Source organism: Sycon ciliatum, chromosome 3, assembly GCF_964019385.1.
Source record: "Sycon ciliatum chromosome 3, ocSycCili1.1, whole genome shotgun sequence".
Classification (NCBI taxonomy): domain Eukaryota; kingdom Metazoa; phylum Porifera; class Calcarea; order Leucosolenida; family Sycettidae; genus Sycon; species Sycon ciliatum.
The window spans coordinates 19,416,766-19,434,726 of NC_088645.1; the positions used below are offsets into that span (position 1 = coordinate 19,416,766).

The window sequence follows — 17,961 nt, forward strand, 5'->3', positions numbered from 1 at the left end:
GGTAGCTCAGCAGAAGAGACACCCCCAGCTTCTGTGTTAGCCGGACATAAAATGTCCCGTTAGCCAACTCCTGTGTCTGACCACTCGCCTTCAAATTCACCACAGCGACATCGAGTAGCTCCGCAAAACGCTCCAACTCCTGGGCGTTTGCAGATCTCATCGCTGGGAACTTCTCAAGGGCTTCTAGATGCACTGCAACTAGACGTCGCTGACCACCGAACTTGCGTTCCAGCCTACGTCGTGCTGCCTCATACGCCTCGGCCGAGTAGCCAAGAGTGTCGATAGACCGTAGTGCATCGCCCGCGAGATATTTTCGAAGCTGCAATAACTTCAGCCCATCCGGAATGTTAGCGCAGCCAATGCACATCTCAAACGCCGCCTTCCACGTCTCATATTGCCGCTTGTCGCCCTTGAACGTTGGAATTGACACTTTCTCTAAATGTCGGTACAATTCGATTCTACCAGAACTACTCGCTTGCACAGGTAGACCACTCGGCGATGTCATGGCAACTGGAAGACTGCTCGGCTGCACAAGACCATAATCTTCACGGTTTGACGCGTGACCTGGCTGACCAACTGGTATTTGTTGCATGACCGGTTGGGTCGCTGGTGGGGTAGACATTATTCCAGACTGATTCGGCAAGACGTGCTTCGGGAAGTCGGGTGCCGACAAGAAACCCGGTGGTGTTCCAAATGAGAATGGATGTCCAGAATGGGTCGGCGGTGGAACATACAAATTTCCTGATCCCGGCACAAATGCAGGTGTAGAAGCCGAGAGAGTATGACTTGCAACTGCACGAGGCTGCACAGCTGGAGTTGGTTGCGTCCCACGAGGAGGCTGCACTGCAGGAGTTGGTTGCGTCTGGGCTGAATGCACGAGTATGGTCGTGGCCGACAATGCTCTGGGTGGTACGCTGACCCCACTTGAACTACGGTTAGGGGCAGTGATTACGTTTCTTGCCGAAGCTGCCGTATATACCGGTGCTTGCTGCATGCCAGACTGAGCAATGCCACTTGGTTGGTTACTCCCTGCAGACTGATGACCAATGTTCAGCGGTGTTGCCATGGTTTTGGTGGTTGCCATGGCAACCGGGTGAAGTTTTGACAAGAGCTCCGCCGTAAACGGTAACGTAGGTGCAGACGACAAAGAGACCGGAAAGGACACCTTGATTGTGCGTGACTTGTCTGTACTCACATTGGTTGCCATGGTTGCACTTGACGACGACACAATTGGCTGGCTGTCACTGACGCTTGTCATGTCAGCCCCAGGCGGTTCGTCCTGTCTATCACGATGGTCACCACTTGGAGTTCCCAGGGGGAGTGCCGATGCATTTGCTCCCAGAGGTGCTCCCGAGAAAACGGCAGGCGGCTGGGTAGTCCCCTCAACAGTCGCACTCTGGCTGACACTGGATGCAGACACATTCGCAAAACGACTGAGACTCTTCTCAGCACACATGTTCTCTTTTCCTCAAGGGCCTTGCTAGGAGAGTGTGGCGGTGTCAACATCCTCCCACTTGCTCTGGGATTCTCCAAGCTCTGCGTCAACATTGCCTTTACCAATCTTATGTTCTTGGCTTTTGTGATGGAAGCTGGCGAACTTTCACCCGTTCTGGCTCGACTTGGCCTCTTGCTGATTTCTGCCAGCACGTCGCTGGTCTTGCTGACAGCATCGCTGTAGTCGACGTTGATGACCTCTATCTCCTCGTGCACTTTTTCTGTGGGTAGTCCTAATTCTGCGTACCGAGTTACCAGTTTAAGACACACATCCACAGCGTTGTGAACACTGTCAGTCACGTCATCCAACAACCTCTTGATCTCTTTCGAGGTCGCATCCTCTTCGTAGATCCTGCTGAGCAACAAGTTTCGATTTCGTGTGACATGGAACTTGGCATTGGCCTTCGCTTTCTTGCACTCCTCAAGATCCATGTTGTCCAGTGAAAACCCGAAATGCTACTCACTACCACACTGCGCTTGGTGAAGGAACCACTACTTGACAACCATCCTCTGCTAACAATTTGTCATGCAGGTTCTCACACGCAACGGGAACACTTCGTGGTAGTAAAATAGATATTTCGCAAACAACAAAAAGACAACTCTTTCTCTTCCTTTCGAAGAACCGAACTTGCCGAGCCTCCTCGAAAAGCCAACCAACTCTGAAAAAAACCTACACTACACTAGTACGGGATTCAGCGCAGAGCAAAAAATAATCATGAGTCATTATACAATACATGCAGTGTAGCCGTGAAAACTGGTGAATAAAGAATGCAGTAGGTTGGCAGCACGTGACCCGTCGTACCGCAGTACGCGACGGCGTCGCGGCTTAGAAATGAAAGGAAACACTGCGAGAAAAGACAAAACGAAAATACATGTCCCTTTGTCAAAACTTAGAAGAAACAAACAAAATGCGACCAAGAATCATTTTGAGAGTCAACGTCAATACTCTTGTGCAGTTGTGCAAATTCTTGTCTTGCACTGTGCAACGCAAGAAACAAACAATCTACTAAATAACTCGTGAACTAACTGTAGGCTAAATCACTACATGTACGCGAAATTGCGTTCCAATATAAACTGAATTTCTGAGACATTTCATATTTCACATCCTGAGGGAAATATTGAATAAATAGTAAATACATCATAAAAAACACATGGCCACGACGGCCTTCCCAACACTATACACCGGCAGATTGTGAAACACATCTTCTAGCACCTAGCACATGTCCCCCAACATTCTTTTAGGGTTTTCTTGAAATAAATGTTTTTGAAATTTTCCACTCGACCATGCCGAAATACGTCCAAACTCATACCTGCGCAGGAAAGCTCGCCCCACCGCGACGTCTAGTCAGCAGTTTTGACTTCAACACCATTCCCAGCTCTGCAGAACAAAGTGAATAGTGTTTGCTAATTGAGGACGTAGCTCGCTGTTTCATCAGCGCTTGTAATTTGGCTATTTTCAAGACGATCATTTGTGGCATCAAGGGATGATGGCCCTCGTCTTCTGGAATGTCGGCGTGGCTAAGTGGTGCTGCCCTAAGAACTCTTCTACGGTAAGATAATTTTGGCTTGATGGAATTTTGTCCGTAGCTTGTTCTCGTATGGAGTGCCGTGGGTCGTTTTTAGACCTGTAAATCGTCCCAATATTGGGCCAATATTGAGGGGTATGCCACTTTCATGGCTCCCTTCAAAAGATTTTGCGCGGGCTTTGGAACGTCGATCTACACCCCAAAGCAAACCTACCTGCAAAATTTGAGCGAAATCTGAGAGATTGACTTGCACGAATGTTCAGGTTTTCTAAGACATGCCTTCGTAAGATGTACTGTGTAGACCTTTTGACACAGGATTCACAGCTGAGCACAGAAATGATGCAAAGACCCTCGCATGTACAGTGTAGGTCCTTTTGAACGTTTACACATACATTTGTAGCGCCTCTTCACCTCCACTAGATTACATGCATGTACATGTACATTGTAACATCAACAGTCAGTTGATTAGCACTACACCGACCTGCGCTGCACCTCTTGACCTTAGTACATACCACACACTGCATGCACAGCATACTTGTACACGCTCCGCTCTCACACATTGTTTTGTAATGAATGCATTCCGAGAGTTCGCTTTCTCTGTCCCTCTGAACAGCTGTCAACACCTTTATTTGCCTGGCACTTTCCTTCGCCACAGCACTCATAACAACTATTGATTCCTGCTGTTCTAGCAATACCTTAGGAAGTGTACACGACTACAATAGTCCATACACACGCCTACTCTTCTCTCCACCTCAACCACATTTACTATTGTATTCCACCTAGAACATTAACCACATGCCCTCCTTCATCTAACAAAAGCCTCTTTTCTCTCCATTAAGAATCCCGCAATATTGTCGCAACTTTCTGAAGTTTGACTCTATTTGTTGGCCACCCGGACCCTTTGCACAGACTGCACTAGCTCTCGTGTCCGCTACACTTTACATGTGCAACATCACGCTCACATTGCACTGGTTTGAATCCTACATTGTGACGTACTGCTTCTGTTTGCTTGTGCATGGGTGGGGAAGCATGCATGTGCAATACTGCACTAATAGTCTGTGCTTGTGTCCATAATAATAATAATAATATTAATAATAATAATAATATCAGCTCGCATGTACCCCATGGGTGAGATCACCCATGGGGCTAACGCATCTGTCGGCAAAAGAGTTAGAGAAAACGAGAAACACATGACATACACACCTTCTTCATTCTGTTATTGCAGGGAAAAACTACCTCGATTCCACCATGAGCCTAGGCATGAGGAATATAATATTAAGTACCGGTACAGAATGTTATTTACCAAAAGGATATTCAAGTAAGCGCAGATATTTATTTAGCATGATACGTTAGTACATTGATTCACAATGCCGAGCCAAGCTTCCCTGTCTTGGGAAATAGCTTCCGCTTCGGCAATGGAAACGTTTATTGTCTTTAAGTCATTCTTGATGTTGTCGATCCATCTGGTGACGGGGCGTCCCCTGGTCTTCTTGATGTCTTTGGTGACGATTGAAAGTCTTAGAGCTTTGTAGGATGTCGAGTCACTGCCTTCTCTGATTACATGGCCGAACCATAACAAGCGCCGTTCCCTGCATGTTCTGGTGATAGGCAATTGGTTGGACAGCTTGTATAAGTTTAGCTTGTGTCCATGCCTACCAGAAATTGTACTCGATAACCAACCAATAGTCAGTCGATAGCATTGAATATAGTCGATAGCATTGAATATTATACGAAAGTAGTCGATTCGTTTTAGGGTGAAATGTTTCACCCCTAAGTGCCCGCTTCTGTGAGTTCCCTTCGGGACCGGACACGAAAATTTACTCACTTACTTCAAGTGCATTGCTGTGATTTACACCTTAACTTTGTGGGCATATGTAGGACTCAGTGACCCATCAAGGCTCCGAGATCAATCACGGTCCCCGTGCCCAGTCAAACTTTCACAAATCCCCATGACCAGTCACAAATTAGTTGACCAGTCACAATGCCCCATGGACAGTCAAAAATCACCATACATGTGCATGTGTAGGGCACACAGTTCGTGACTGCTCATGAAGAACTTCGTACTGCAGGATTTGTTGTGGAAACTATCATTCCCTATGAGCGGTCACGGGTAGAATACAGTTGTGATTCCATGCGAACAGTCACATGCGACATGTAGTTGTGACCAATATTTCCCTGTGAGTAGTCACAGGCAGAATGAAGGTAGTTCAGACAGCTTGCTGTCTACAGCATTGGGTAGTTCTGTATTATTACTATTCAAGCACATCTTTTTTCAAACAATCCTCAAGCCAAGAAGTGATGCGCAGACAGAAGAACCGTACTCTTGGTGATACTGATCGCAAACATGATTAGTTCCTCCACGCCATTGAGTACCCAATTCTAAACCTTATCAAAACAAAATTCTTGTCAAAGCAGCATGCCAGTTCAAGAACATCTGGTCAGATATCCATATCGATTTACACGTCTGGTGGGCTCTCACCAATAAACCGGCATAGCAGGCTACATTTGCACCAGCAATCACAAGAAGTTATAGTGAGTGAATATTTCCATAAAATTAATAAGTAGAAGGAACATACGTAATGGACAAATGAAGGTCATGAGGCTCGCCCAAAAACACTGGCAAGAAGACAGTAAACGGTACACAGTGCTCGTATCCATGTACTATTTGCAAATATTATAAAACACGTTATACCGGAGGGTGTACCCAGTGTGCTGACAGTGCTCGACACCGCGGGGGAAGAGCGTAATACAGAACAGAACAACAAGGACAATCAAGGCTTGTTTGCTGCGACTTGAAGTTTCATGCTCTCGCAATCATCAGGCAAAATGAAGGTTGGGTGCCGACCATGATGCCAGTACATATGCCAGGAGAAGATTGGGCTAGCGGTGTTATTTTAGGTAGGAGGCTGTGTGCACAGTGTGTGGTTGTTGAAGGCAGGGGCTAGCAATTTTGCTTTTTGCAATTTTAGCGTAGAATGTGTGGCTGGTGTGGGCAGGAGGTGGTAAGCAATGTGTGTGGATGTTGTAGGCAGGAGGCTATAGTCTAGAGCTTGCAGTGTGATATTAGCACAGTGTACATGTACATGTATACGGCTGATGTGGGCAGGGTATTATGAGCAAGGTGTGTGAACGTGAATGGTGTGGGCAGGAGGCTGTGGAGACATACTTAGGTGATACCGTGGTATTTTAGGAGATACTGGTTCTCATGTCGGCACTTGGACATCATTTTCAAGCGTTTGTTGAGGCTGGATGGTGACCCTAGCGTGTTCAAGATGTGGAACTTTTCTCAGGTACAGAGGGAACACAGCTTTGTGATGTTGGAGTATGCTCGGGCGCGATCTTTTATCCACCATTCAACTTCGTACGGGATGTTGGATTTCTTCAGTTTCCAGATGTGGTTCAAGAATTCAGCCCTGCTAGAGTACTTTACTACCGAAAACCCAACGACACCCCACTGTATGTCAACGTCCACTCCAATCACCCACCGCAAGTCCTTAAGAACATCCCAGCTGGCATCAACAAAACGACTGGCAAGCATCTCCTGCTCAGAAGCGGTGTTTCATGACGCAACTCCCATCTACGCGGAGGCCCTCAACGCCAGCGGCCACCCTAGCACGCTAGTGTTCAAACAGAAAACAAGAAAATGAAGAAGAGGAAGATCTGCATGTAGATGTACACTGTGCCTATATCACACTGCTAGCTGTAGACTATAGCCTCCTGCCTTCAACATCCACACACATTGCTCACCACCTCCTGCCCACACCAGCCACACATTCTGCGCTAACATTGCACTGTTAGCCCCTGCCTTCAACAACCACACACTGTGCACACAGCCTCCTGCCTAAGATAACACCGCTAGCCCCAACCTTCTCCAGGAATATGTACTGGCATGTTCGGCACCCAACCTTAATGTTGCCTGATGATTGCGAGAGCATGAAACTTCAAGTCGCAGTAAACAAGCCTTGATTGTCCTTGTTGTTCTGTTCTGTAATACACGTTATAGATGACGGTGTACCATAATGTTACATCAACACATCTAACAGAGTTATACTGGGTGTGGGAATGAATAGAAGATGTGTTCAAAGCAATAAACTGTGCAAGCATTACGTTGAGCCCCAATATTGAAATGCAGTTTCCTGCAGTCAAAACAAGAGACTCAATCATCTCCGATCTACATCGCCATTCTCATGGCTAACACGACATGATGTACTTTCTTACGATGGTGCTTGAAATGGATCGATGAAGTCTTGAATAGATGTCTTCCCTGAACGATTTCAACTGAGAGGAAGTTTCAGTTTCAACAAGCTGGACATTGTTTTTTTCTGTTGAGTCCTCCACAAGAAAGACAGAGCAACGCACACGAAGGTGCCTGATGTCTCCGGACATTCTTGGCGATGAACATAATATTATTTTCATTGCCATCTTTTTTTACATTTTCGTCTCTGCATGGTCAACGATGTTCATTTCTGGATCCACAAAGCAAGTGCTGCTGGTATGTTGGATCATTTGAAATCAGTCTCCGTTCTAAGAAGATCGGCATGAAAAAAATACTTGACTGACAATATTCTGAAATAGCTTTTCTGAACGACGAAGTTCTTTCTTCAAAGGTGATGAATAGCACGATCTACTAGCCAGAACGTTCTATCAAAAGAGATACTATCTGAAGCCACTAAGATGCTCGACCGCCTTTTGTTTTGGAGAGGAGCCCACACACACCTGACTCGAGCTACAAGTTGACTACACGGAGATCGAGAGTTCTTGCTCACTTCTGAACCATGTGAAGGAAAACAGTTTGTTGATCGCATGAATGCCTCCAGTTGAGTCATAATAATTTTATTCTGACGTGGATCCTGTGACCATTCACAGACAAAGTCGCGGCTGTTTATGACTGGTCATCGGGATTCAAACTGGTGTGGCACTTTATGACTGTTCTTCGGGGATTTGTGACTGTTTCATTGCTGACGGGGATGGTGACGTGACTGCTCACTGAGTCCTACATCGATAAACCCAAAAAAATTTTATCTTATTACTGTTGTCTGATGATGGCCTGATCAAAAGGGGTAAGTAGCAGCATTCGGCCTTGTCCAGAGTCTTATCCACCACCACACCACACCGCTGCGCTCTCTGGCCGACCTCAACACGTTGCCACAGCTCACTATCAGCAAAACGACACTTCAGTTAGTACTCTGCTTCTTCAGACAACAGCTGTTCTCACTAACACCCTTTAAATTGTTAGTATCCTCAGTGTAGTCGATCTGTATCGCCTTTGCTTAGCCCTAATCTTCGCGCCTAGGATGCGCCATTATGTTTTCCCCCCCTTTTTTCCCCTAAGATGCACCATTATGCTTCCTCCTTTTTTTGCTACAAAAGGATGAAGTTCTCTATCTGCTACCCATCCTACATTGTCAACCTTCACTGACGAGATCCTGATGATCGAAACAGCTGCTGTCTGAAGGAGCAGTGTACCAACTGAAGTGTCATTTTGCTGATGGTGTGCTCTGGCAACGTGTTGAAGTCGTTCGGAGAGCGCAGCGGTGTGGCGTGGTGTTTGATGATCTTCTAGTGTGTAAAACTCAGAGTAACACCTAGTTATTAATCCTCTACGTCTTCATATATAAAATAGCGAGGCAGAAGTGCGCCAAGTGTGCCTCACGTGGCCAGGGCTTCCAAAACATGCGCAAATCAACGCTGCCTCCCCGAATGACTCTAGGAGGACTGTTGCTAGACCCGCATGAGATACTCCTAGCGGCTAGTACACTCGTGCATTTTAGCCAACAATCACAGGGAAGCGTGTCGCAATGCCAGTGGTGAGCCGAAAGATGCCAGCCCTGCGGATTGTAAACAGATGGTGCTTTCTGCTACGTGGGTCTCTTCAAGCCACTGGTGTCGCTTCAGTTCTTGGACTAGGGATTAGTGTTTTAGACACATTTGTAGAAATAGACTGGTCCCCTGCCGTTCTAGCATTGCTCTGCATGACACAGTCTTGATATGTTCAGGTTACTTTGTTGGACGGTAGCAATAATATTACATACAATAGTTCAGGGTGAGTGTCGCAGGCTTAACCCTATCTGTGGATTGGATTGAGATCGATACCAAAGAGACCATCGAGAGTAACATGATCGCCAGGGTTCTTCACGGCACCAGCGCCCTGCTAATCGCTATCAGTAAGTCATGCATGTAGTTCTGGATGACAGTCTAGTCTTCTTTGGCTGCTAGGAAAGATAATAATTGTGAACATTTGGATGCAGATTACTCGAACAGTGCATAGTGTGCCTCATTAACACAAGAGAAAGCAAAATAGCCCCAGAAAGATTTCTCTGAGTTCTTGGAGTCGAGCCAGATGATCATCAGTGGAATTGAAAGAGCCAAATGACAAACAAAGGCAAGAAAGAAATTTCGACTGGCCCGCAACAACTAATATTCTGTTTGTCTGTAGTCTAAGACAGTGCTAGGTTCATGTACTTCAAAGTATAAAGATCGTGGTGCTCACTCGCTACTTTTGCATTATTGTAATATGGCTACAGGTCTGTTTGGCTCTGGATCGCTTGGTGCAATATTGCGAAACTGCCAACCAGAAGATGGAAAAATACATGTCCATGGCGATACTGTATACGTCCAGCCAGCAAATGATACTTTTACTACTCGAAATGTCGGGGCTGAGGGAAAACTCTACAAAAAGCCGTTCATCTTCACATCACCATGCGATGTATCCTTCAAGGCTATTTCTCTTCTGTACTTCGGAGCATGCTCTGTATCAGTGAGTTATGGAAGTGATAACAGAGTTCTTGAAATACTTCAATTTCCAGATCCACCGACAGACACCTGGCATCGTAGAAACGTGAGCCTGACAAACACTGCTTCCCAATCGCTTCACGGGTTCATGAAAAGAAATAACACCAGAAGGTTCCTGATCACGATTTCCAAAGGGAGATCTAATTGTCAATTAGTCGGAGTCGATCACAATAAAGGAAGAGGACTGGTCATCATTGGACAGGGTAAGCAGTTATATTATGGAATTTCCCAATTTTTATTTTCCTTCGGAACTGCTCAAAATATCCTTGAAAATCTTACGTCTGTTTCCACGATGCACACCGAGTGGGTCGAATGTCCGAACGGAGCCTACCAGCCAATTGAGTTGCCCTGTGCCCAATATACATGTTAGTCGAAGAAGTTCATTTTGATCTGATCTTATTCCTTCGTCATGTGATTGATCACCGGGTATATTTTCAACTCTCTCTTTTTCCCTCCCCTTGCCTCTCTCTCTTCTTGTTTCTCTCTCTTTCTCTTTCTCTATAATAATCTGTACAGCACATAATTATTTGTCTTGACAATTGTAGCTCATGGTCCTCCGTACTTCTATGGCATATCTGTAGTTTGTCTGCAGTCGCCTTCTAAATTAACCTTCAGTCTTTTCGCAACGCTTGGTGTTCTCTGCAGTTATTCCAACGTCCATTTCAGCAAGACCTGTCACCAATACTGCTATAGCCACAAACCAAGCCTCTACCCATTCCACACAGAAGACGGTTTCCTCTACAGTACCAACTTCAATAATGACCACTCCCTCAGTGGATTCAAGCAGGACCGAGGGCATAGCTCCTTCTACAGCGGAGGCCATCTTACTGGTGGAGTCAACTAGCGGAACGGGCACCTCTATTCCTCGGACCAAGCTATCTGCTTCAACAACAAGGAACATTGAACAACTTGACAGTGACTCGGTTGGATTTAATTTAGTTACCAGCATTGTTATTCCCTTGGTTTTACTGGCCGTTCTGCTAGGCGTTTTTATTCTGATGTTATTGGTTAGGTCAGGAACCTTTCTCTCCAAGAGCAGTCATCCGTGGATTATTGCTGTTCGTAGATCAACCAGCCCCAAAAATATGCCAGACCCGATAAATCAGTTTTACCAGAATCGCGATGGTACTAACAGCGTTGACCAGAGTCCTACGGCAGAACTGACAGATCCCGGCCTGTATTCGGCTGTTGGACCTGGGTACCGCAATCCAAACAAACGACCCCAGACACCTCCTGGCATACCTGCTGCTCGTTATGACATTGTTACAGAGAATGAGTCGTACACGTTCGCGACCTGTAATGGTGCTGCTCCGACGAGTTATGTGAATACGGAAACGAAGCAGAAAGATGCTGGTGAGCCATACGCTAGTGTGCAGTCAATGTTTGACCAACCAACACAGGAAGTCCAGTCAAATCCGGCAAACAACGAAACACAAGCAGCTAGATGTGAAAAATGCTCAGCTCCAACAGTAAGCTACGCAGTTCCTCACAAGCGGAATTCGACAGATGTTTGCAGACACTACGAGAAGGCAGAGGAGTGCACGGCTTCTAAGCGTGATGAAGCACCCAGCACAGCAAATTCAATCGAACACATATGTCGTGCTACGGATGTAACATCACTTAGCGTCTTATCGAAGTCCGCAAAATCAGCCGTACATAACCAGGATAAGTCTATCAATCCAGATGATGTGGAGCGCAAACAACGCCGTGGTCTGAGTGACGCAACAACAGTAGTATGCCGCGATAACACCACCACCACTACCAGCACCTACCCGCCGTCATCTCGCTTATCCCTTCTAGCCACAAACACGTCGACACCGGCCCGGTCAGACAGCCAAAGGTGTGTGTCTCCATCTCCAGTCCCAAAGCCTCTGCCATATCGGGTATTCAAAGTATTGAAGGACAGCCAGGGCGATTACATGAACCCGCAGGACACAGTCTCCAGTCAAGGGGCTGACCAGGCTGATACAGACACCGATCCTAACATCTATGCAGAACCAGCCATCTCCCTGAGCGATGATGGATTGTACAACGCATCCACCATTGGCAAAAGAGATGACGTGGGTGGTATCAGCAGTGTGCCGGTCGATCTTCCTGATCTTTCTGCAATATATGCTGTGCCACAGAAAAACTGTGAAACGTGAAGTATGTTCGTCTAATCGTTTTTAATTCAGTTTCAGATCACATTCGCTTGCTTCTCACCATTTATTCTCATTTCCTGGCCAGGATTGAAATGATTGTCGTCCGTGCCGACGACTTCCAAAATCAATCACTTGTTGCCACGCTTTGTTTCTAATTCGAATTTCGGAATTACATCAAGTGAAATTATTCACAGAATCTGCACGAACATATCCCTTCCAACCCTATAACGTTCTATCGGACTATCCCTATCATCACCGTACCACCCGATTCTATCTATTTTGCATGTAACGCAGGTGATATTTTCTAATCGATTACTAAATAATCGATTAATAAATTTTACTATCACAACCCCCCGCTCTGTCTACTCGGACAATACTGCTAGCCTGTCAGTCGTTTTAAACAATTATAATAACTTCTGAATGAAGTTGAAGACTTTGTGTTGCCTTAAATGTTACAATTCATACTTGTATACTTTCAGTGCTGTTGTTGCACCTTCTAGGGTGTGCAGGTGTTATTAACCCTGACTTTGGTTTTCTGTCACCTGTGTTGCAATGTCCTTTAGACTTTTGTTCAGCAACTATTCCTGAAGAGTGTTGCACGACAACTTGTTAGAATCATAAATATTGTCTTCACTACATTTCTTCGATTGTTATATTTCTTTTCAGTTCCATCGTTCGACATTGCACGGATGACGGCCAAGAAAGAGAGAGAGAGAGAGAGAGAGAGAGAGAGAGAGAGAGAGAAGAGAGAGCGAGAGAGAGAGAGAGGGAGAGAGAGAGAAAGAAAGAAACCGAGGCCGAGCGAGAGAGAGGGAGAAAGAGAGAGAGAGTGACAGGGAGGGACAGAGAGACATGGAGAGACACAAAGCGACAAAGAGATACAGAGAGAGAGAGAAAGAGAGGGAGAGAGAGACAGAGTGAGAGACAGAGACAGAGAGAGACAGAGAGACAGAGAGAGAGAGAGAAAGTGAGAGAGAGAGAGCGAGAGAGAGAGCGAGAGAGAGAGGGAAAGAGAGAGATAGAAAGAGAGAGGGAGAGAGATAGGGAGAGAAAGAGAGAGAGAGAGAGCAAGAGTGATAGAGGGAGAAAGAAAAAAAATATTAAGAAAGAGAGAATGTGAGAGCAAGAGAGTTAGAGAAAGACAGAGCGACAGGCCGAGACAGAGGGGCAGACAGAGGGACAGACAGAGACAGTAATTGAGGCAGGGACAGACAGAGGGACAGACAGAGACAGTAATTGAGGCAAGGAAAGACGGAGACAGATACAGAAACAGAAACAGAGAGTACGAGAACTAGAAGGAGAGAGAGATTGACACAGAGAGAGAGAGAGCGATATAAAGCGAGAGAGGGAGACAGAGAGAGATACAGAGAGATACAGAGATTCAGAGAGAGAGAGAGAGAGAGAGAGAGAGAGAGAGAGAGAGAGAGAGAGAGAGAGAGAGAGAGAGAGAGAGAGAGAGAGAGAGAGAGAGAGAGAGAGAGAGAGAGAGAGAGAGAGAGAGAGAGAGAGAGAGAGAGAGAGAGAGAGAGAGACAGAGAGAGAGAGAGAGAGAGAGAGAGAAGGAGAGAGAGAGATAGATAGAGAGAGAGAGAGAGAGAGAGAGAAAGAGAGAGAGAGAGAGCGAGAGAGACAGACAGACAGAGGAAGAGAGAGATAGAGGGAGAAAAAGAGAGAATGAGAGAGTTAGAGAGAGACAGACCGACAGACAGAGACAGACAGAGACAAGCCGCGACAGAGGGAGAGACAGTGACTGAGGCAGCGACAAATGCATACAGATACAGAAACAGAAACAGAGAGAGAAAAAGAGAGAGAAAGAGAAAAAGAGAGATATATAGAGAAAGAGGGAGAGAGAAAGAAAGAGAAAGAGAGAGAAAGAGAGAGAGATAAGGGGAGAGGGGGTGGCAAGACCATGATTTCTAAATAGAGCAAAATGGGAGCTGTGATTCTAGAGGGAGTTATCCAGGCCCAAAGGCTGTGGCAAAGATGCTTGTGGACTTTCTCATTGAAGTTTTGGGCAGCTATGTACTATGCACGTGCCGAGAGAAGCCATTGTTGCAACTTGTTCCATTCCTCGATCGTTGTATAGGGGAAGTAGGGGCGAGGGATGTTGGCTGAGCTAGCTATAAGCAGATAACATTGCACGACACTGACCGACCGTACTGGCGTTCTACAACTAACTGGCTAACGGCTCTAGCACATCTTTGATGCGCACTAAAACAGCCTTCCAACTTGGAAGGTTCTAAGTTATAGGAATAACATAAGGAGGGGAAGGTGACCAAGTTACTTGTAGAACGTGAGTACCGTCGGTTAGTGTCGTTCAATGTTATCGCATGAGCTGATTGTTTAGTAACTGGTGGTGTCAGTGGACAGTATAGCGTAACTTGTAGTTCCTTGGGTTTTTCTCGTTTGTATAAATTTTTGAAAGGATTGGGAGAACTTCAAATTCAAAGAATCAGTCGGGAAAGTGAAATAATAATGGATTCACAGGGATTGTGAGTAATAAAGTCAGGAGAAAATGTTAAGCAGTCTCTGCTGGGATGACGACTACACAATAGCTCCATGGTTAGAGTATCGCTGGCTACAAGCGAGTGTCCCTGGTTCGAGTCCTGATGGAGACAGTCATTTTTTCTTCAGATATTTCCCGGTTGTGTCTTTGTCCCAAACCTGCTCCTCGCGTGCTAGTCTGTACGTGAAGTGTGTGGGTACAGTGATGGCTGCGTCCCATCCGTCTGTGTCGATTCACAGGGAGTGTGAGTTGGGTAAGACTAAAGGGACAAGCTTATCTATTTTTGCGGATTTTCTTTCATAAAAAATAAACGTCACTGGCTGCTCTTCGCAGGTGTCCGCGTCCCAGCGGTCTGGACAAGCGACCGCATCTCAGTGGGACACTTGACAGTGGCCTTTGTACTGGAATCTGGAACCAGGTACGGACAAATCCCTGGTGTTGCTCCTTTTTTGTTCCGTTCCTTTATTAAATGAAAAGGCGACGAGGAGACAGTAACTTTATTAATGCGATTAATAGTATAAGTAAAGCGGACATTACAAAATGATGAATGAGAATACATGTATCTAAGATGGTTGTTCCTAATCGACTGAAGGTGAGACCACTACGAAAGGGTCAGCAATTAAGAAACACCTCTTGTCTAGTAGCCAATGCCGCTCAGTGTATGATTTTGATTGATTGATTTTATTTTACTTCGCAAGTTCAAACGGGTTCCTGGCCCAGTTATATGAAAGCGAAGGATAGAATTTTCCAAAATCCTAATGAGCAACAGCATAGGCAATATTATCGTAGAAGTGGAGTACTATGCGAGCGAGAATACTGAGAAGAAAGGAACATGTCAAAACCTGACGATATGATGATTCATGCTTCACTGTTTTGTGTCGTGCTCGTAGATTTCGTGAACTTAAGGTATTACTTCAAGTAGAAGCTGTTTTCATCCGTAAACACAATCCAAATCTATGCATTCAGAAAGAAAATGTCACAAAACTGAGACTCTTCACCTAGCATTCACACACGTATTCATTCGCATACACCTACACCTCACAGTTCTTCACTCTATCACATTCACCTGCTTCCACGCCTTCATTTCACTCACCTTTTGTAGTAGCTCACACCGTCAGAACACTCTCACATCTTTTCTTCTAATTTCTTTCGTCTTCTCTCCCACTTTAGTTTTTTTCACACCTCACCTTGTATACTTTCCACTATCCGATAACCTATAAGTAGTTTGTTTCTCCGTATAGCCTCTATTGTGAGACGATTTTCCCTGATGATAGTCTCAAGAAAATCGATTAGGAGCAACCATCTTAGATACATGTATTCTCATTCATCATTTTGTAATGTCCGCTTCACTTATGCTATTAATCTTTCCTTTATTATTATTATTTGTTTTTGTAGAGAAAGAAACGTTGCTGAGATTTGACCACGAGTACTGTAGTATTTGTTCTTGCTGAGAAAGAAACGTTGCTGCATGAAAAGCTTTCTGTTCAATCCAGCGTCTTTGCTCTAGTAACATTGCTGGCTGATAATGGTCATTGCTCGTGATGCCGATGGTGAAGAGAAGCTGAGTTTCCTGCCATTTGAAACTTCCTGACTCTGAAAATGTAGCTTTAACTAAGAGCTCCAAGTATTTTAGTTTTTCGATGTGCCAGACCTCTTGTTACATGCTGCAGAGATGAGGAGCAAGGGAGGCGTTGGATTAATGCCAATGATGGTGTTTATGGCCCTGAAGACGCCAGGAGTTTTAACTTGTCAGGAGGACAGCCAAGTTGGAGCAGGCAGATGACAGATTATTTGGCATTTATAGCATATCGTCTCAGCACCTCATGGTTACTAGTATCTGACAAGTGCCTCTTATTGCTAGTCTGCATTAGAGCATAGCAGAATTGATCAATGAAGGTGTTTATGGCCCTGAAGACGCCGGCAGTTTTCACTTGTCAGGAGGACAGCCAAGTTGGTGCAAGCAGATGACAGATTATTTGGCATTTATAGCATATCGTCTCAGCACCTCATGGTTAGTAGTATCTGACAAATTCCTCTTATTGCTAGTCTGCATTAGAGCAAACCAGAATTGATCATGTCACAAGTAGTGTCAAGACTTGATGTCCTACGATTATGCTCAGATCATGTTGCAACTTCAGGGGAATACTCGTCCTGCCACTGTATGCTCTCCCAGCATGCAGAAGTCATGTGCCTGTCACAGTGTGCAAGGGACAACGCGTTTGCATTGTTATGGATGCAAGCGGATGGAGTGTAGACCAGGAGAGAAAAAGTGATCCAGATATTCAACTAGCTTGGACTGCCATTATTAATTGGCCAGGTGCCTGGACCATCTGAACATTGCTCCGAACCAATCCACAGAAACAATACCCACACAGGAAGCCAAATGATAAACCCATTCATCAGCTTTCGAAACTGTCATCGAAACGTAATGCAGTGCATGCCTACTACTGCTACTTAAACGAGATCAACGGATGCCACATGTCTTTAACAGGTACCATGTGGAGGCTCAGTATTTTCAAGAACACAGTGCAGTCTAAACAACTAGAACAACGGGTCTTGCACCTAATGTCCCCGATTTGCTTGCCGTGTTTAGGTCTTTGCAATTCTCCGAAGGTTACGTACCACAGTATGAGATATATGAGGGATCCCGGCAGCATGATAGATCCACCGGTACGTGAAATTCTCCTGGACGTTTGTGTGTGGTTATAGTGGTACAGGACATGTGATGTACGCCTCTGGTCGCTCACACATGATCCATTGCCGGTGTCACATAGCACTACTCCCCCCCCCCCCCCCTTAGCGCTTGGCCCCCGGGGGAAAAGTACTATGCACCGGAGTATAGTGATTGGACCCCCGGGGAACTTTACTATGCAGTGTTTGCACACCCGGGAACTTTACTATGTAGCAGAATGCCCCCCCCCCCTCATACCACGGTCACACATACACAGTCATGCCTGAACCAGGTACATGTTGTAGAGAAGAGAACAAGACCACATGTACTACAAACACACGCCTGGGAAATTTGAAACTACTTAGCTAGCTCAATACGGTTTGGGCAAAAACTGCTATATTTCTCGCCAACAACGGCTTCCCTGGCGATAGAGTCTTGATCAGAGGCAATGTTTCGGTGTGTGGAAGCATTGACTGCCCACAGTTTCGAGAAAAGCTCCAAGCGATAATTCTTTTCTTCGCTTTCTTGCTTTCTTGCCAGAGGTCTCAAGACCAACACAACACAATTCGTCGTCAAAAAGTACTCAGCGTAGATTTCGTGCCCAATTCCACCCCAAAAAATTTACGCTGACCTCTATCTCTCGCCACCAATTGAACCCACTGATATATACATCTACACGAGCAATAGTTCGAGTCAAAAGAAGGACAACTTCGCAATGAGCATACTTTCTTAGGGTAATATTCTACATGTACATGTGTAATTTTGGTGGTGACAGTCAATTTTTTCTTTAGACTTTCCCCTTTCCATTCCCTCAACTTATGAGTACATGTA

At 45.5% G+C, this 17,961-nt stretch overlaps 1 protein-coding gene across 1 annotated transcript; it reads left to right on the plus strand.

Moving 5' to 3' along the window:
- Window positions 1-9,075: 9,075 nt before the first annotated feature.
- Window positions 9,076-12,627, plus strand: LOC135811672 (mucin-5AC-like). The gene is made up of 3 exons (XM_065324907.1): window positions 9,076-9,184; window positions 9,545-10,015; window positions 10,458-12,627. The coding sequence occupies exons 1-3, from the start codon at window positions 9,136-9,138 to the stop codon at window positions 11,954-11,956; spliced, it is 2,019 nt and encodes a 672-aa protein (XP_065180979.1). The 5' UTR covers window positions 9,076-9,135; the 3' UTR covers window positions 11,957-12,627.
- The last annotated feature ends 5,334 nt before the right edge of the window (window positions 12,628-17,961 follow it).